The sequence below is a fragment of the Theropithecus gelada genome, chromosome 3 (genome assembly GCF_003255815.1).
Source record: "Theropithecus gelada isolate Dixy chromosome 3, Tgel_1.0, whole genome shotgun sequence".
Lineage (NCBI taxonomy): Eukaryota > Metazoa > Chordata > Mammalia > Primates > Cercopithecidae > Theropithecus > Theropithecus gelada.
Window position 1 is genome coordinate 98,817,545 of NC_037670.1, and position 21,628 is coordinate 98,839,172.

Below are 21,628 nucleotides of genomic sequence, written 5' to 3' on the forward strand. Positions count from 1 at the left end.
GAAAATTGAAAAGTTAATATTTTCAGTGACCACAGTAGTTAAAAAAAAAAAAAAAAAAAAAAAGTCAGGGACTATGCCAATTTTAAAATGTTGCCATAGTCATTTTATGTTATAATTTCACTATGTGCAATTCTTTATTGATTCTTTGTCTTCTGAATTAGGCTGCTACTGACAGAAAGGCAGTTGCAATTATTTGATCCCATGAAATAATGAGTTTAAATATCAATCCTATCAACATCATGGTGATGTCTTATTCATAACAGCCTGAAAGTCATAGTTAAAATGGAATCTCTTGTGTATCCAGAACAAAAATAGAAAGATGTAAAAAATTAAGAAAGGATTGCATTCTTACAAACTTGCTTCTTAAAGCTCACCTACTAACACAACTTAAAGGGAAATAATAATTTTCAGTATATATCTGATGTAAATGTATAGCTGCTCTCTTGACTGTTATTTTGTTTCCAGTCTAGATGTTCTTTCAGGTTCACGTTCATCAATAGTATTCTCTGCCTTCAGGGTAAAATGTTTTTCAGTGGTTTTGTATTGAGTCAAGTTTAGTGCTGCCGCCAACTCTGAGTAGGAGTTTTATCTCCAAGAACAACCTTTCTACAGCAAAGGTTATTACATCATACAAAGAAGGGTTTTTTTCTTTTGGTTTTATGTGACCTTCAAAGAACAGTCATGTTGACTTAAAAGCAGAGATGTCATTACTTTCCCCTCAATTCGCTTTAATGGCTGATGCTAAATTTATATTCAAAATCATTATGTGATGTTTCTTAAGTAATATGTGCTATTGTTACTCACTATGTGTAATGTCATCCACAATATACAGCAGTCATAATACACTCATTTTTATTTTTCAAAAATCCTACTTTTTTTAATGGAACATAAAATTGGTTATGTTCTCATGAATTATTTTGCCCCACTTGGTGCAATAAGGATTAAAGGCTTTAAAAACTACATTATTTCACGTGGTTTACATAAAACATGACTTTAGAATTAAGCATTGAATTAGAGAAGTCCATATAGTTTCTTATAATTGAACAACAATCATTTCATGTGTGTGTGGGCAGGGAGAGGATGGACTATCACCCTTCTCTTTGTTATACCAGAAAATAATCTAAAATGTGAGAGAAAAACTTCTCATTTGAGTTTGACTTAGATAGCAAATAGAGTAAGTATATTTTATTTCTAAACATTCATTGGAATTGCATAAATGTTTTTTCATACATGTTTTATTTACAAAATAGAAATTTTTTTTTTAATAGAAAAATAGGATTTGGTATAGTATAGTGTAGTTTTTCCAGAGGATCCTAATAAATAAAATATGACTAAGCTTTTCTATTTCAGTTATAGGAAATCTGCAGTTTGTTACATTTTGTAGTATAACTTTATTCCCTTTGACTTGTGTATAATGTTATAATAAAAAAAATAATAATAGAGTCAGACCTCCGTAGCATTAGAGAAAATATTTGGCTAGAAACAACAGCTAGTTGGCTCTGAGCTTCCCTTAAGTTTTCAAGTTACTACAGGTCAGGTTTAGTTAGGAATTTAAGCTGATTTGACACTCACCACAACTAAAACTTTACTGTTACAGTAAGAATATAGAAATATGAAAATAATGCCTTAATCAAGTAGTAAAGGTGTTTTTGTCATTGGAAAGTTGCCTCCTTTTTTTGTATGTTTAAATATGTTTATATTTCTGCATAATTAATGTTTTTACATTTGTACAATCATTTTATTGTTAAAAGTGGATGTGGTATAAAACCAAACTTAGTGGACTCATGATTATTTTGTTCCATGGCCTGTAGCTTCACTTTAGGATTAAACAGAATACCACTGTAGGAAGGTGGATTTTTCTTGTTTTACTTCTGATTTGAAATAAAATTTAAATTTATCACAAGAAATTTGTTTCTAACTCTTTAATTCAAAGAGAAACACTACAAAGTTCAGCAAACAATTTACAGTATTCTTATGATAAAAATACTTGGATAATAGGCAAGAAAAATAAGGCATTTCTGTAATGGTTTTTCTTTTCCCTTTCTTGAAACCTTCTTTGCATTTCCGTCTTTTCCTTTTTTCTTCCTTAGTTTTATACATGCAAGTTTCTGTAACAAGTTACTCTGTAAAGCAGGATGGGACATGTGTATGTATGTATTTGTGTGTATATATATGTATGTATGTATGTAACTTTGTAAACTTGTCATTTATTTAAATGTGTTCCTTTAATAGATCTGTGCTCTGAGACAGAGCAATAAAATTGGTGTGTTTATATTGCAAGTCCAAGTTTACTTGCTTTAGCTCCCTGGATGGGTGTGACATGAAAAGATTGTGGTTGGACCACATGGCTCATATGCTGGACTGTGTTTTTGTGAATGGAGGCAGAACTCCAGTTCTGCCTGCTTGTCTTGAGGAATTGCTGAGGAGATCAGCTGTCTCATTCACGGGCAGAAAGAATGACTCATACATCTTCCGCCTTGTTTGGCTCCAGGTCATTGTTACAGTGGATAGAACTGGTTTTAATTAAATATTAACCCCTTTTATACTTGATGTTTGTTTTATTTGTAATTCTTCCACTTTTTCCTTAGCTTTAAAAGAAAACCCAACAGGCACATAGTTTGTAAGAATAGGAGGGTTTTCGCTTTCCTGCAGCCAACCTTGGAAAATTTTTCATTGCTTACTTTTTCTTAAGTAATGATTATTATTTCATTTGAAAGTTAAAAAGAAGTATAACATAAAGGCAAGCTATATTTAAAATTACCCATCCCCAAGGCAATATTAGTTAAGAAAGGATATTAAAATTAAAAAGGAGAATTGGTGAGTTTGTGACATATAGGTCATGATTAATATTTTGATGAGTTTCTTTCTGATAATATGTATTGATATGTAGCAAAAACAGAGAAAACAGTAAAACAACTTTGGATAATAATCTAGGTGAAGCAAATAGCTGAGAGTGCAGATACTACCCTTTTAAAGCCGAGATCCTGAGACTTGATGGCAACTTGTCTATTAATGTGCAATGAACTGATAGAGCCGCTCCAGCTATTACCAATAAAATCCACATGCTTAATCTCCTTGAAAGCATTTTATTGGTCTTTTGGTATATACTTTCTCCCCTTCTCCTTTCCTCCTCTTCCCCTTCGTCTATAATTACATAGTGTGGGGAAACATTTTAATTCCCCAAAGGTGATTATATCAAGCACAGTTTATAATAGATAGTAGTGGAAAAAACATTGCTTTTTTAGGTTGACCTCTATTGTTAATTTTCAACTTTGGCGTTGGTATGGCTTGCTGCAAATTTTCAGGCAGCTGTAGTTTGCTCCTTCACAGTATTCCCCTGAATTGAAGAAAAAAGGAAATGTATGATACAAGTGTGGCAATACTTTGTCATATTTTCCTTGCCTAGATCCAACTTGTGTTTTTAGTTAACTGCTTTCCGTTTACTCTAACTTGAAATTAGAGGTATACTTAAGCCTTTGTCTATTTAAGTAGCATGCTGCTTCATTTGGTCTATTCAGTTTCTTAAGATTAGCTTCTGTGAAAATGTGAGTCATATGTTTTTTGTTAAAATTCTGTAATATGTTCAGGAATAAGTGTGAAGTATTTATTCAGTATGTTAAGGAGTTAGAACAGAAATAGGAATTCTTATTCTTACCCTTTACAGATTGTTGGTGTGCAGCTATTTTCTGTATATTTGCGAGGTATAACTTCTAGATTATTCTACTTCTAAAATTTGGCCCTTTTTTCCTCACACATATTCCAGCACACATCACACTCCCATCAATGACTCTGTGCTACTCTTGCAGTGACATATATTACGAAGTTGCAAATTTGCTTACCATACTAGAAAAAAAACGAACAAAAGACCTTTAGGGCATTCATATCATTATATTCAGTTACAAATATACTTTTGTTACTCACCAGCTATTTTTAACTTTTCCTGTAAAGGGATATTATATTTTTATCAGATTCTTGTAAATGTTGGCTTTTTAAAAGCCCAGTAATTGTTGTGGTTGATAAATTTGCATCTCAATAGTTATATCTGTTTAGCTGTTAATTCTGATTGAGAACCAAAACAAGGATATAATGGGAAAAATGTGCAGGATTTGATTCTGTGTACTTGCTGTTATTTATTAAATATATATTTAAAACGCTTGTAATTTTTTTGGTATGAAGACTTACTTGAAAGCGCACCCTTCGACTTGTAATTTATGAATCTTTTAGAACATTTTTTTCTGCAATGTCAAAAAAAATATGTTGTGTTAATAGCGGAGAGAATGCTAATGTACAGATTTTAGCTGTTTCTTTGCCTCTCCAGTAGACTTCGTTAGAAGTAAAGATATTAAACCGAGCAATCTAATGACAAGTACTTTTTTTGTGGATTACTTGAAAGACAAGGGTAGGTGGGTAGAGGACTGGAAAGAAGAAAATAAGGAACATTTCTTGAGTAGCTGGCATTGTGTTTAGACTGTTTCATTTAATCCTTGCCAAAAAACCTGTATTTGGTCACTATTAAACTGATGAGTAAAATTCAATTTGACGAGGTTCAGTAACTTAACCAAAGTTGCACAGCTAGCATGTCATAGAATTAAGATTTGCAGTTCACTCACTTTAAAGTTGTTACCCACATTATCAGATATTAGAGCAATATGAAGAGAAAAACATTCTCCTTGCAATATAGGCTGATCAAATAGGCATCAGTTAAAACTTCAAAAAGTTCTTAATTTGTTTGATTTTGTTTGGTAGTGGGGATAGAGTGCATTTGTAATAAAGTTAATTATTGGTATAGAGAAGAGAGTTGTTAGAAAACAGCTGAATGTCAAACTGCATACATTTTTATAATAGGCACAATTACCAGATTGTTATGCTCTTCATAATAGAACATAAATTTTATTCAGCCAAATGTCTGTTTTTAAAGAATAATATTAAACTAATAAAAAGAACTTTAACTCTGTATACTGTATTCTTTTTTATATAAAATTTTTTTAAAATATAGAATTCCTTTTTATGTAGATTTTTTTCTTAAGCCATTCAATTATCAACCTAAAGCATTTTCAAAAGAGACTGTTTATTTTAATAAGCATTCCTCATACAGAATAGGCTCATTTTGAAAAGTTAATTAACATCTATTTAAATATGACTTGGCTGGATAAAAAAGTTTCAGTATTACGTAACACTAATAAAGTAATACTAGCTAATCAAATCGCAGCTAAAGTTAATTAGGATGATAATTCATTATATTTTTATCAAATTAAAAGTAACCTAACTTCTATTTTTTGGGTGTGTGTGTGTATTTATGTGTGTTTGTGAAAGCTTATTATTAATATTCAGTTTGGAATAGGTTACTTCGATGTCTAAATTAACTGTGATGAAAACGTTTTTGAAGTGAAAAATGCACTTGTGTTTTGATTGCTGCCAAATGTATGAAGTCCTTGCTATTCAGTATTTTTCCTTTACTAAAAATAGGAAAGTCTTTTGACATTAGGACTGACGAAATAGTGATATTCTTTTTGCTAATGCCTAGTAGTTGCCAGGAAAACATTTTGAATGAAAAGATGACATTTGTGTTATTGTTTATTGTTTTATTAATATGAATATAGTCTTTGAAATATAATACTTTATTATATATGAACCAAATCAAGGACTATTCTTCCCTTTAAAAATCTTTGTAGCATACCCTGGCAAAATTCAGGGCAAGCATTTTAAAATATGGTGTATTTTGCAGGACAGAGAACATACCAGCAGACGTTTCTAAAAAAGCAGAGGGATGTGTGTGATAACTGCACATCACTTAAAATAATTGTGTGGTTAATTTAAATGGGCTGCTTACACACTGGCAGTGTGAAATAGCTTTTGCTCCATTCTTGGAAAAAAAAAAAGAAACTGTAGGAAATGGAAATTCTGTAGCTTTCTTTATTTTGCATCTCTTTTATTTCCATCTGGCAGGTGAAATTCAGAGGGAATACACCTGCTATAGTCCTATTTCTGACGTATATATGGTTCCTAGTTGACATCAATGATCCCCTTCCATTTCCCCTCCTAAGTAGTGTTGTCAATACCATTTTAAATAGGAGCTCATTGGCAAATAATCATAGGTTTGATCTCAGCCTAAGAAGATCTTACTTGACAGATTTTACTTGACATTCCTTATGCTTTTGGCAGTTTTTCTCTTAATTTTTTTTTTTTTTTAATTTTCTTTTTCTTCTTCAGCTCAGGTACCTGACAATGATGAGCAGTTTGTACCAGACTATCAGGCTGAAAGTTGTAAGTATAGTATGACTCATCTCTTGTATTTTTCTGTCTTTCTGGTTTCCTTCTTTCCTTCTTTCTCTTTGGTTGGTTTTCACGTCCAGTGTCTTGTCTTACATTGTACAAGCGCCTTTTTAACTTACAGCCATCAGATGATTTGATTTGTCAGGTTGTGACATCAGCAGAAACTCTATTTTGAGCAGAATCCCTGAATTCTGTATATTGGAAGAGAACTCCAAATAGTAGGCAAGGAAAACTGAGTTGATTGAAAGATGATCTTGTTCTTCGTATCGGTAAATATCTTTGGGAGGAAATAGGGTGTGATCCATGAACATGCACATGTTTACTTCCAGTTTGCCAATATGCTTATAGAGAAATGCCTGGATGTTGATGGGAGATAGAGTTAAAAACTACTTGAGATTAGTTATTGTATAATTTATAAAAGATTCTGGAGCAAACATTCATTGGCTTATTGTAGTATTTTAAATTCATGAATTGTCATCTGCTTTTATTTAATTTTTAACCTGAAATTTTCTGCTTCCTGGTTGCAGTAGCACAAATGGAAACAGCCATTGGCTTCTCTCAGGGTTCCTCCTTCCACGCTCCTTTCCCTGAGCCTTGCTCCCAGGTCTGTCAGAGAATGCATGAGGAGTTATTCATGGAATACTCACTGTCCCTTAATTGCAGAGTGAGCATTTTGCCTGTACAAACGTGGTTGCCTCGGGGTTTACTGCTGATGTTTATAATTTGCCATTCTACCAGCTAACTGCCGCTACTGACCAAAGGAGCAAATAGTAAGGAAAAGGGTATAGATGCCATCTTATTTATGAAACTGGCCTAATGCATTTTTATTCTGTTGGTGACATCTAAATTTATTTTATTTTTTCAGATCATTGATAGTATGAGAGGAGGCAATATCGGTAGTAACAAGAGATGCTTGATGTCTTACAGCTTATGAAACCCATATGTTCACACCTTTATATCATAAATCTAATACAAATACCTGCATTACTTCAAGTAACAGATGTTTGTGGGCAATATTTTCAGCATTTATGTTTGGTATATTAAATTTCTCAGGCGTAGAGGGTTGTGCAAGGTTTTGTCCAGATTCTTTAACATGTTACATGTTTAGCTCAGCTTGGTTATAAAGAAATCACTGTGGTAAAATATACGTACAATAAAATTTACCATTTTAACTATTTTTAAGTTTGTAGTTCAGTGGCATTAAGTACATTCACATTGTTGTACAACCTTCACCACTATTCAACTTCAGAACTTTTTTATATCCCAAGCTGAAGTTCCGTACCTGTAAAACAATAACTCCCATTTCTCTGCCCTCAGTCCCTGATAACCGCTGTTCTATTAGCTTTAATTTTGATCCAAGAAGAACACTGTATAATGCTATTTGATGTCTAAATGCAGGTATTTGATATAGGCTTTCAAGAAACTTACTCAGCAAATATATAGAACTTAATTAGACACCCTTAGAAACACTCCCAGCAGAGGATGGCTCACACAAGTCCTCCCCTTCTTGATTAAAGTCTGGGAAGAGAATGGTCATATTCCAACATTTCCCTGCCTGTGAGCAGTTGAATTCTTCTTTCTAAAAGCTAACCACGTTGTCTTAGTAAGAGAATTAAACTTGTTGATATTTTACATCTAAAGTAATTGGTAACAATTCCATTACTATAGCAATTGTCAGGGTAAAATGAACCACCTAGAGGTAATTTTTTACTACTTTTCTTATTTGACCTCTTTTCAGCTTTTCTTATTGTTGAATATTTAATCTCTTTGAACTCTTCTTAAGGTCACACGGGCATGATTTTCTTCCTTTTTTTTTTTTTTTTTTTTTTTTTTAACTCCCTTGACCACTCCTTCTCTCTCAACTCATTTTCCTTCCCTCTTTGTGGACCTCTTCTTTCCCTAAGGTTCTGTCCCCAAACCTTTCCTTTTTTTTTTCCTTTCTTTTCTTTTTTTTTTTTTTTTTTTTTGAGACAGAGTCTCGCTTTACTGCCCAGACTGGAGTGCAGTGGTGCGATCTCGGCTCGCTGCAAGCTCCACCTCCCAGGTTCACGCCATTCTCCTGCCTCAGCCTCCGGAGTAGCTGGGACTACAGGTACCCACCACCACGCCCAGCTAATTTTTTGTATTTTTAGTAGAGACGGGCTTTCACCATGTTGGCCAGGATGGTCTGAATCTCCTGACCTCGTGATCCACCTGCCTTGGCCTCCCAAAGTTTTGGTATCTCAGGCGTGAGCCCCTTTCCTCTTATTTTACATGCACCATGCCATCACTGTCCCATAGAACTTTCTGTGATGGACATGACTACACCTGTGCCACCTGATACAGTGTCCACTAACCACATTGGCCATTGAGCACACAAAATGTGGTTAGTGGGACTGAGGAAATGAATTTTTAACTTTATTTAATTTCGATTATTTTAAATTTAGACATGTCTGGCTACTGGCTACTATATTGGGCTGCACAGCTTTGAACAACAATGTCTTCCACATTGTTGTCTCCAGCCTGGCTCTTCCCTCTGAAACTGTCTATTGGACATCCTCACCTGGTCCCCCGCTAGTGTCCCTGTGCAGATGAGAAAAAGGCAACACCTCTGGACTCACTCCCTCAGCCCTCGGCTGTGCATTGCACAAAACACCATTTGCACGCCAACTCCAATCTTTAACGCAATGCTCCACAGACAGTTTACACTCGGCAAGTCCAACAGTGAAGTCACGATTTTTCCTGACCAACGTTGCTCTGTTACTTCTGTTGCCTTTCTAAGTTAGTGGCATCACCATCCAAACTGAAATCCTGATATTTATCCTCAGAGAACTCAGTTCTTTACCATGAACCTCAAATTGCTAACCAAGTTGTTGATCCAGCTTTCAAAAATATCTTACTTTCATGGCCTCTCCTTCATCCCTATTTCATTGCTTTAGTTCACACACCTACATTCTGCCTTCACTGAACTTCTGAGTCAGCCTTTTGGTTGGTTTTCTTGCCTTTTGATTTTCCCTCTTTGCAAGCCGCCCTGTGCAGTAGCATTAACACGTAGCTATTTGGCCTTGTTAGTTTTCTTCTTAAACTGTCTGCAGGACAAAGTCCTATTTCTTTAGCTGTACAGAAAATTGTTCTATAACCCAGGCCTTGACTATCCTTTTGGTTTAAACTCTTGCTACTCTAGTACCGTGTCTTTTCCTTTCCTCTGTACTTTAGCGCTTCTAATTTTTCAGTTCTCTGGGCAGACTGAGCTGTTTTAAGTCTCTTTGCCCTTGCATATGTTCATTTTGCTTTAAAAGTTTTCATTTTTGCTTGGCAATCTGGTGAACCTCCTATTTCAGACTCTGCTTAGATTTCACCTCATTGAAGTCTTTCTCAGCCTTTTCTTGCCACCCTAGCCCCACAGAGTTAGCTGGACTCCACCGCATCTTGTATGTTGTTTTTATTATATTATAGTATTTTAGACACATTTGTGTCTTTGATGAGATTGTGAACTTCTTGAGGGTACACGAAGCATGTCACGTTCAGCATGACTTGCATGTTACAGAAGAATAATAAGTAAAATTATTATTGTGTTCTTGATCACCTTCTTAGTGCTTATTTCCTCCTAAGCATCTTAAGAGTCTTAATTCCTTTCTTAAGGTAGAAACATATGATATGCCTTAAAACTGCACATATAGTCTCATTCTGGGAAAACTTGCCGAAACCAGGAAAGTTTAACCAAAGGTGTTCAGAATCGTGAAGGTTTATTTTACTTCAATTAGAGAATATTTACAGTTTAACCAATATGGCTTTGGGACATGTAAATAAGACACATAATAACTAAAAAATACCTATAAACAGAGGCAAAAAGAAGTCTGAAATAGCCTAATTAAAAAAAAAAGTGGAGGTGTACGTTATTTCAAGTTTTCACAGACATGAAGGACTGTTGTTCAGATCACAGTGACCAACTAATTTTAGTCTTCACTGAAGAAAGGACGAGAGGGAAATGATTTAAAAAGAAGAATAAGGCATTTGTATTAGATACTAAAGAGGATTTCTGGATGCAGAGGTTTATCAAATATTGGAATTGAGAGGTTAGATGGTCTCCAAAATGCCTTTAAACAGATGCTTGATTCTCGTCCGTCTGGGTATGCTTAGTGGGGGCAGAGGGATCCTATCTCTAGAAAGAGAAAGAAACTCCATCCCCTCTGTGTGGCCTGTCTGTAAATTCTATGCGGATAGTTTTGAAAATGTGAATAATCAGATTTCCTTGTATACCTCAGTGACATAAGATGCTTCTGCCTTAGCTTTTACCGCTTTAGTCCTTTGGTGAATGAAGGTTAAGAGAATGAAGAACAAAATTTTGCTCAATACTGGATTATAGAGCATGCATTTGACTGTAGCATGTTTAAATGCATGTAGAATAATAAGGATCAGAGCATCCAAAAATTGTGAAAATGAGATTAAACCATAACATTTGAGAACTTTCTAAAAATTTCCCTGAGCATTATTTATTGGTGTTTACAAAATATTTTCATTGGAAATGTGGAATCCAGTGATGGTGTACTATAAATTACTAACCTTTGAAGGATGCTAACTTTGAAGCAAGTATAGGCATTAAAAATAAGTGAAAACAGAGCCTGGGCATGGTGGCTCATGCTTATAATCCCAGCACTTTGGAAGGCTGAAGTGGAGAATTGCTTGAGCTCGGGAGTTGGAGACCAGCCTGGGCAACATAGTGAGACCCTATATCTATCAGAAAATAAAAATAAAAACCAAGTGAAAACAACTTCCTACAAGTGCATGCAGGAAATCGATGAAGGCTAAGAGAAACAATAACATGCTTTTAACAAATTGTTTATTCCTTAGCAATAAATCTTTTCATAACTCAGAACTCTGTTCGAAAAAATAGAATTACATTAGGATGTGCTTTAGTCCAGAAGAAATAGAAGTGTATCTTCTCAAAAAGGACAAATTAAGGAGTATTTCAAACACAGGTGAAACTTATGTTTCTGAAGTGGATATACATTTGTATTTAAACAGAATTTTCCTAAATTGTATACTTTAAGTTTAATTACATCAGTGTTTTCAATCTTATTTTATTCTGAGACAGGGTCTCGCTTGGTTGCCCTGGCTAGAGTGCAGTGCCATGATTTTGGCTCACTGAAAACTCTGTCTCCTTAGTTCAAGCATTCTACCCTACTTCATCCCCCCGCCAAGTAGCTGGGACTACAGGCACGCACCACCATGCCTGGCCAATTTTTGTATTTTATGTAGAGATGTGGTTTTGCCCTGTTGCCCAGGCTGGTCTTGAACTCCTGGGTTAAGTGATCTGCCCACGTTGGCCTCCTGAAGTGCTAGGATTGCAGGCACGAGCCATCGTGCCCAGCCTTAAATCATATAAAATCATATATTTTAAATTTAGCTATATCTTTTTTTTTTCCTTTTTGAGACAGAGTCTCATTGTATCACTCAGGCTGGAGTGCAGTGGCACGATCTCAGCTTACTGCAACCCCAGCCTCCCGGGTTTCAGTGTCCCCTGCCTTAGCCTCCCAGGTAGCTGGGATTACAGGCATGCGCTACCATGCCTGGCTAATTTTTGTATTTTTAGTAGAGACGGAGTTTCACTATGTTGTCCAGGCTGGTCTCAAACTCCTGACCTCAAGTGATCCGCCCTCTTTAGCCTCCCAAAGTGTTGGGATTACAGGCGTGAGCCACCACGCCCGGCAGTTATATCATTAATCTTTAAAAATCTACCACCTTTCATTTTGTTCTTCGCAACAAAATTATGTGTTATTTTTATAGCTAGTTTGTTTCCATTTGGTTACATTAGTTCATTTCAGTCTTTTCTCTATAGCGATTCACATGATAATGATGTTCACATTTACATTTTATCTTCTTCCAGAGCATTTCCAGGAGTATGCATAACTCCTAGGGTTATGCAAAATTCCTAACAGGATAGATCCTTGTAACTCTACTGTTTTGTCTTACACTCAATAAAACACACTGGAAGGCAAGTCAATTGGAAAAAATGTTATTACAGAAATAATAATAACCCTGACTCTTCACTATTTACAAAAGTAAATCTTTTGCAAACTTCTATACTTTATCAGATATCTGTAATACAATACTACTGGACCACACAAAAATCATGCTGACAAACCCGTGTGTGGGGACTCAACTGTTTAAAACCACTATTATTATTACATGGGTGACACTTTTTTTTTTTTTTTGTTGTTGTTGTTGTTTGAGACGGAGTCTCTCTCTGTCCCCCAGGCTGGAGTGCAGTGGCCGGATCTCAGCTCACTGCAAGCTCCGCCTCCGGGGTTTATGCCATTCTCCTGCCTCAGCCTCCCGAGTAGCTGGGACTACAGGCGCCCGCCACCACGCCCGGCTAGTTTTTTGTATTTTTTAGTAGAGACGGGGTTTCACCATGTTAGCCAGGATGGTCTCAATCTCCTGACCTCGTGATCTGCCCGTCTCGGCCTCCCAAAGTGCTGGGATTACAGGCTTGAGCCACCGCACCCGGCTGACACTTTCTTTAAGTAAATGAAAATCAAAACTACACTTTGTTTCTTTAGGAATTTCTGGTTTTAAGAATAGCATTGGGTTGGATACAGTGGCTCCTGCCTGTAGTCCCAGCACTTTGGGAGGCCGAGGAGGGCGGATCACCTGATGTTAGCAGTTCGAGACCAGCCTGGCTAACATAGCGAAACCCCGTCTCTACTAAAACTGCATAATTAGCTGGGCGTGGTGTTGCATGCCTGTAATCCCAGCTACTCAGGGAGGCTGAGGCAGGAGAATTGCTTTAACCTGGGAGGTAGAGGTGGCAGTGAGCCGAGATCATGCTATTGTACTCCAGTCTGGGTGACAGAGTAAGATTCTGTCTCAATAAATAAATAAATAAATAAAATAATAGCATTTGACTTTTTTTTTCTTTTTTTGCAATGAAGTAGAAAAAAGAAATACTTAGATTACTGTTACAAATCTGCTTCTTAGAAAACTGAAGTCAGTCAGGTCTATGTAGACCCTGACTGAATAATTTATGTTAACATGTACTTGTCCAGGATCAGAAAAATTCCATTTATGGTTTGTTTTCATAATTTCCTGTCTTTTTACTAAGCTACCTTCCTACATCTTGTTTCTTTCAACACATACAGTGAGTACTTTATACATTTGATTTTTTTTTTTTTAACTAATTTTGAAAACTTTCTTGCCCAATTAAGTTTTTTTGATATGATTGGTCAGGAAAACTTTGTCTTCTTTCGTCTTTCTGACTGCTTTTACCAAAATGAGAGCACACACTGAAAGGGAAATGGCAGTTTTTGGATTTAAGAACATGAGTTTTTTGGTTTTCAGTTTCAAAAAAATTTAAAACTTTTTTTGAGGCATGTTATTTAAACATGTTACCAAGTAAACTCAAACTATCCATTTCAAGGATGACTAGTTGCATACCTTCCCACCCAAGTTAGTATTCCTGAGAGCTATACGATAGCTACCTCTTGATGGTTCTGAGTTTCTTTGGGGTATGCTTTTTGTAGTTGCTGCTTTGTGTTTTTTTTTTTTTTTTTGAGACAGAATCCCGCTCTGTCGCCCAGGCTGGAGTGCAGTGGCTGCGATCTCGGCTCACTGTAAGCTCCGCCTCCCGGGTTCACGCCATTCTCCTGCCTCAGCCTCCCGACTAGCTGAGACTACGGGCGCCCACCACCACGCCCGGCTAATTTTATGTATTTTTAGTAGAGATGGGGTTTTACCGTGTTGGCCTGGATGGTCTCAATCTCCTGACCTCGTGATCCACCTGCCTTGGCCTCCCAAAGTGCTGGGATTACAGGCGTGAGCCACCGCACCCGGCCCAGTTTAAATATTTTGTCAAAGCAGTATATTTATAGAGTAGGAAAAAGTGCAAATAAAATTATTCCCCATTCCTGCAACTCCACAACTCACAGTCCTCTCTAGAAGCAACTGCCTTTTAGTTGTTCTACATACTAAATAGCTTGCACTGCAACTTCTTGTTTTATCAGTTTTAGATTTTACCTGTTGTTCTATGGAGATAGAAAAACATTTTGGATAGGTTTTAATTACTTTAATGCTAGTAATCGGCTGTTTTATTCTACTTTAGTTTGGTAATCTTATTCAGACCTGGGTGTGAATAAAAATCATTTGGGAAGCTAGTGCAAATGCAGCTTCATGTTTCCTGTCCTGTGAGAGCTTGACATTAGAGGCCTAGAACTAGGCTTCCGAATCTCTAAGGAGCTGTTAGGTGATTCTGATGCAAGCTTTTCATGAAGTGCAAGGTTAGATATTTTGTCATGTACTTAATTGTAAAATAAAGACAGCAGTATCACTGTTTTGCAATTAAATTGTAAGCTGGATCTTGCCATTCATACCCATATACAATTTGTTATGTAATAGAGGCAATCAGTTTCTGGAAAATATTATTTAAGTAACATATTGTCATCTTATTTTTAAAATATACTAGGGAATCAAAAAATGAAGGCTATATAAAAATGTTTTTAATATATTCTTATTTTTTGTTATCTTTGCTAGAATTATATATATTTTCCACTTCCAAAGATTATTCTCTACTTTTACTGTGAGACAGTCATTGCTGATTGTAGATTTCTGTTATACTGGAATCAATTCTACTTTAGAAGGAACTTCCCAATGCTGATTAGAGAGAACCAAGGCATAGATGACCCACCCTGTTCTAGGTGTGTCTGGTAGGAATTCTTGTCTTTAGATGTTCTACTCTTCCATTGGTGCAGATGTGTTCTATGTCTGTCACAATTAAAAGTCCAGCAGCCCCCTTTCCAGTAAAGCGAAAATTTTAGTTTGGTGCTTGATTGTTTCGCAAGGAATACATTTTTTAAATCAAAATGAAAATCCAGTGAAAAGTACTCTCCATCTTGCAAGTAGGCTCTCTTGCAAGAATTTTTGTTTTAGATACCCTCCCAGGAATCCATCAAGTCCAACAAAAGAAATAAAATCTAAATCATATACCTCGGGTATGTCTCTTAACCTTTATTTACTTATCTATAAGTTGACAGGGAAACAAATCTTTCAGGCCCAGAGCCACATTATGATTTTGTGCCAGAAGGAAAAGAGAAAGGATACTATCTAAATATGGTGCATGCATGCTTAAATTGAAAAGAGGGTTTTAGAAAAAAACATAATTCATGGGGGAATAATGTATGTAGAATTTACTATGAAGGACCACTTTCCTTTATGGGAAGTAGATGTACTTTCCTTTATTGGTATACTTACAGTTTTCTCACTGTAAGTATACGGAATGTAAGTATTGGACAGGTGCAGCCAATACTTATATTCTGTATGCTTACAGTGAAAAAATTACATTAGTCTTGATTTTAATAAAGTATGCTCTAGTAGATACTTTTCACTATTTTTGGTTTACTCTTGTTAAGGTAGATAGGGCAGACTTCTGCCCAGACGAAAACCAAAAAATAAAATTCAAAACCCTACAAAACTGGTGCTTGCTCTTCCAAAGCTGAAAGCTAAAAATATATATATTAACCCAAGTCTTCAGCTTTTTCTTTCCTATTTTCCTTCTTTAATTTTGTCCTTAATATAACAAGATATTATAGAAATTGACTTTTGAAATGTGCTCAAAGGAAGTATGTCAGCAAATATTTTTAACTTACCCTCCCTGTAATTAGTCACAAGTTATTTTGAAGAAAATGATCTATACCTTCTTTGGTTGAACTTGACCTCATATTAAATAATTATTTTGATATACAATGAATGGACTTGATAGAAATATAAGTCAAACAATATTTATTCAAAAAATCTAGGTAAAGGATGTCAGTGGAAAATTATTTGCAGAACCAAATATTGTACCTTTTGTCCCCATATTTTTAATAAATATGCATACATCTATATATTCTGATATGTAAAAAAGTAAACACAACAATTATTAGTATTTGGAACTAAAATAAAAGCAGTCATGAAAATAAATATATTTGGGGGCTACCACCTCATAGAATATGTAAGTTTCATGAAATAAGATACAAAAAAGAAGTAACCGAGCTAAACTACTACATGTGGACCTTCACATTGTAATTGTATGTTTAGTGTTTGTTATGGGTTTTTATTGGTATCATTTTTCCACTTTTTCTTTTGATCATAATAAACATCTATTTAAGATGCACAGTGCATATTTGCTTCTGTCTGTCATTGAATTTTTTCCTAATGAGAGTTGGTGCCGTGTCTTACTAGGTAAAAGTTTTGGTTAGATGTTATTGTTTTTTAAAATCTAAAGCACTGTTTGCATTTGATAGTACCTAAGGGTAGTGTTAACTCAAGAACTTCATTATTGGCAATATATCAGGGAAGGCTAGATTAAAAATACTGTTTATATAATGTCTGATTAAGCTTTAAGATCAGAAAAGTACCTCTGTGCAATGGTTTTCTACATAATCTTTTGAATCTTTTGTAAATCTAAAGTTTAGCAAAGAAAGTTTTTTTGGTTTGTTTTCCTGTAGGTGTGACATTATTAAACTATTCAGAGATTTGTTTCATAGTTACTCCTAGTTATTGTGTATACAATCCTGTTTTGACTAGTTTTTAGGTCCTGTTGAAGAGGTTTGAATTGTGATGGACCCTTTAATTATCTCTTATTGTAGCAGAATCTTGTATTCACATTTCTATTTTCAAAATTGGAATGATTATATTCTTGCAAATGAGATCCATATCCATTACCGTTATTTTTATGATTTTAAATATGAATAATAAATCTTAACAGTTTAACAATTCTTATTTTACCTATGAGATTTTAGTTTAATTAATTTATTTATTGGGTACATATGCTCCACAGTTGTGGAGGTGTTATACAGGTTATACAGGTGTTAAGTAGGTTTATAAGACTCTTGATGTTTATTCATTCAACAAATGTGTTTTGAGTCCCTATTATATGCCAGGTTTTGTACTAGTCACTGGTGATACAGTAGTGAAAAAAGTCAGAAAAATATCTACTATCATTTAGCTTATGTTCTTACTGCATATAATTGATAAATGAAGTTGTATTTATTGCATATTGAATGATGTGAAATTATATGAGTGATGTGAAATCTATGCATAATCACTGTGTATTTAGACTGATCTACTGCATATTGAAGAAAATGTGCTTAGGTTTCATGTAATTTTAGTGGGTTTTTTGGGGGTTTTTTCTGTTTTCTTTTTTTTTTTTTTTGGTTTTTGGTTTTGTTTTTGAGACAGAGTCTCACTTTGTCGCCCAGTCTGGAGTGCAGTGGCATGATCTTGGCTCACTGCAGCCTCCATCTCCTGAGTTCAAGCAACCTCAATCTCCTGGGCTCAAGTGACCCTCCCACCTCAGCCTGAGACCATAGGTGTTCACTGCCCTCCCTAGATAATTTTTGTATTTTTTTGTAGAGATGGGGTTTCGCCATGTTGCCCATGCTCGTCTCGACTCCTGAGACCAAGCAGTCCTCCCGCCTCGGCCTCCTACTGTGCTGGGATTACAGGTGTGAGCCACCACACCCGGACTTAATTTTATATTATTATTATTATTATTATTTGGGGGGGGGGACGGAGTCTCGTTCTGTCGCCCAGGCTGGAGTGCAGTGGTGGGATCTCAGCTCACTGCAAGCTCCGCCTGCCGAGTTCACGCCATTCTTCTGCTTCAGCCTCCCGAGTAGCTGGGATTACAGGCGTCCGCCACCACGCCCGGCTAATTTTTTTGTTTGTTTTTTTAGTAGAGACGGGGTTTCACTGTGGTCTCGATCTCCTGACCTTGTGATCCGCACGCCTCTGCCTCCCAAAGTGCTGGGATTACAGGCGTGAGCCACCGCCTCCGGCCAATTTTATGATTATTTTAACAAAATGTACTCTGTCCAAAGGTGAGGCCACTGGATTTCCCAGTGGATGATGGCTATCAGAGTCTGTGTTAATACCTTTTGACCTATGCTAAAATTCATGTTATAGGGGACTAAGAAGAATATATTTGGACTTTTTAAAAATGATGTACTCTAATGTTAATTATTACTATATGCAGAGTATTGTCCTATTCATTGAGATCATATTTGTTCTTTAAGATTCAGATCAGATGTTATTTTTCCCTTGATTATCTTAGAATTAACAACTTCTGTGTGCCAATACATATTAATTTTAATCCATACATCCTAATTTTAATCCTATTTTCATTGACTTATAGAGGACGGTTCATGCCCTATTTGTGTGTTATTCACATTGAATACTGAATTGAATGAGTAGTTTCTTGGGTATTTAGAATCTTATTTTTTAAAAAAACATATTCATGCATAGGTGGTTTGAATTGTTTGAAAACGAATGCCAATAGCTGCTTTTATTTCCCTCTGTTTTATATTTCTTTGAGGGCTAATGGAAAGCTGTTTGCATTTATGTAACATTAGAGTTAAATCTCAGTTATCAGATTAGGACACTGTAATAAATATTATTAGATACTCCTATCTCACCACACATTTCTCAATTAGGACAAATACTCTGAAATAACTTGTTATTGTTCCTATTTTACATGAAGAGAAACCCAGGGCATAAAATAACCAAATAACTAAGGCATGCGATGACTGAAATTACACAGCTGAGAATCCCAGCTCATGGTTGCTTAGTGTGTGCAGATCTTCCCTCCCTGATAGCCAGTACTCAGACTACATGTACAAGCTTCAAAACCGTTTCTATTCTGGAAAAAAAAATCTGCATGGCTAACAAAGAATGTGTTTTGCTAATAGTTTTTGAAAATTATTTTCATCAACATATGATAGAGGAAGAGAGACCAAGAGGACCTTCCAATAGAGGTTCATCTCAAGAAAGATGTTCTGTGAATTCATCTGAGCGAATAGCTGTGAGAAAAATAGATGGGAGGACATGGTGTTTAGGAACTATTCCAGTCCTTGTCTAGGCTGCAGTGTGTGCGCTTCTCTGCCTCAAAGATTTTCTCTTATTTATCAGAATTCGAGAGATGTTTATGATAACACTGTATATTTGTGTGTTGTTTATGCACAGGTTTTGGCCCCAGAATGTTTCAGACATGGCGTACTTTTCTCATGGAGAAGAACAGCCGTTTGGGAACGGAGGCAGTAGTAGTAGTAGCAGCAGCAGCAGAGGTATTAGTAGTAGTAGGAGAAGTATTACTAGTGATCATGGAATTCCCATTATAGTAGTAAATATTCATAGAAGTTTCAAAACTGCAGCTTGAGATGATAAAGATTAATGATATCAACACCTTTCATTTAAAGATGAGAAACTGAAATCCAAAAAGGTTATCAGGCTCTTTATGATTTTAAAAGAAAGATTGTACGCCCTTAGCTGTGTGTTGGGAAAATAGTAAATAAGGAAAAATATGAACCTGGATACTTTCACTAATTAGTGATTTTCTTTTCTTTATCAGATTCACTATTTGTGACACTGGAATAAGAAATACTTTTCTCACCCATTTTGTTATTCAAAAGGGTATTTTAAAATTCTGCTACATCACTAGCACAAATGTATATTTGTTGGATGTAAGAATAAATTCAGTTCAGTATCTTTATGCCAGGTTTTGTCTCCTTTATCAATGTTAATGTATCTATGCATAATTCTTAGCTTAGTATTATATAGATTTTTCACATTAAGTATGATCATGATCTATAAACCAATACACAATTCTGGATAAATTTTGATTAGAAATATATGCACCCCTTTCTCCATTTATCCCCCAGAACTTTTCAACACTGACATTTAGTCCTAAACCATAAGATGCTTTTCTTAGAATTATTTCCAGCTACAGAGTTACCAGCAAAAGTTCTGCCAAATACTATCAAGGCCACCCAACATGGTTAAAAATGGCTCATCCTTATCAAGATGTAGGGGTAGTGTTGAAGCAAACCTCTCAGTAGTGTCAGCTTTTCCTTTGCAATGGTGGTCATGCTGTGAAGTGAACTTCCACTGCTGTTTGTGGTTGTTTTTCTCCATCCTTATGAACACAACAGCCTTATTATGTTGATTTGATTTGATTCCGTAGTCCTTGGCACTGGGGCCAGAATATCAGGTGATGTAGTTGTCTCAACTCACGGGTCTGCAGGGGAAGCCAAATAGCTGGATGTCACTGCTGTGTTTCTGTGGATATTTTTGCCATCTGAAATCTCCACGTTCTTGTATTCTTTTGGGAAAATCATCCCTGTTTTCCTTTGTGAAAGCTCTATTTTCATTCACAGTTTTATTGCAGATTAAAGGCTGATGCATTAGAAAGTTATCAGCTAATCAATAAACATCAGTTATCCCATTTTATGATAAAGCTGTCCCATTGATCAAAGTGGAAATTTAGGCGTTTGGCTTTTACACAGCAATTTCTGAAAGTTTGGGTAATGTGCTTATGGAATATATAGACCTGTCCTCTTAAGTATTGGTCTTATGTAGAAATGGACATACGAATTTATGTGTGTGTGATGTACCTATATGCAGGCTAATATATACAAACATCTGAATTTTATGTAAACTATAACATTCTTTTCTTAGAAGTTTTGTTAAATTCTAAGAAAATGAGAAGTCATTAGTAAACTTCTCTCTCTCTCTATATATGTATAGGTGTGTGCGTGCATTACATTTTTTTTTTTGCCAAGATTGGTATTAAAATACTTTCAAAAACCTTAATGTAAAATTTCAATAGTTGTGAATATAGTAAAACACACATGAATTTTGTAATTACAAAATTGGAAAAATATGCTCTTATTTTCATATTATTTATAATAATTAAGGGAATAGCAGTTTTAGACTCTTTAGATTTGGCATCTTTATTTTGGTAACATGCAGCTTGTCCTGTTGGTTACATTCCTACCACAGCTTTTTTTCATAATGAAAAATAAATTGTGTTCATAAATATTCATAGTGCCAGGCATTGTGCTAGGTGCTGTGAACTGAAAGATGAATACAATACTAGCAATAATACTAATCATTAATCATTTGTATTTGTTTAGCATTTTAGATTTCATAGGCCATTTTCACATCCTACATCTCATTTGATTCTCACAATGACCTTGGGATGTAGACAGAGTAGACAAAGCTCATACGGGTTTAGTGTGGTTCCTATATAAGGAACTACATTCATAGGTGTTGAATGGCAGAACCAAAACTCACCTTGTAACATTTTCCCTTGTATGCATTCCAGTAAAATGTACAAAGTTGTTATTCATTGATTTGCCATGACTATACAAGTGAATTAAAGACATAAAATAAGTGTTTTTGCCACATCCGTATATACATACATGGATAAATTTGTATGCTTGTGTAATACATACATACATAAATTTGTATGCTTGTGTAATACAATAAAAGAAAAATAGAAAATTTATCAAAAATGATTTTTATTCTTCATGGAATTATTCTAATTTATAACATAATGCACAAA

At 35.3% G+C, this 21,628-nt stretch overlaps 1 protein-coding gene across 5 annotated transcripts in view; it reads left to right on the forward strand.

Moving 5' to 3' along the window:
- ETV1 (ETS variant 1) overlaps positions 1 to 21,628 on the forward strand; it is a 100,322-nt gene that overhangs the window by 6,720 nt on the left and 71,974 nt on the right. For 4 of the 5 annotated variants that reach the window (XM_025379506.1, XM_025379507.1, XM_025379508.1 and 1 more), the window contains one exon: positions 6,211 to 6,264. The exons of the other annotated variant lie outside the window; for it this stretch is intronic. In XM_025379506.1, coding sequence (XP_025235291.1) covers positions 6,211 to 6,264 — 54 coding nt within the window. The remainder of the gene's footprint in view (positions 1 to 6,210; positions 6,265 to 21,628) is intronic. 5 annotated transcript variants of the gene reach the window in all.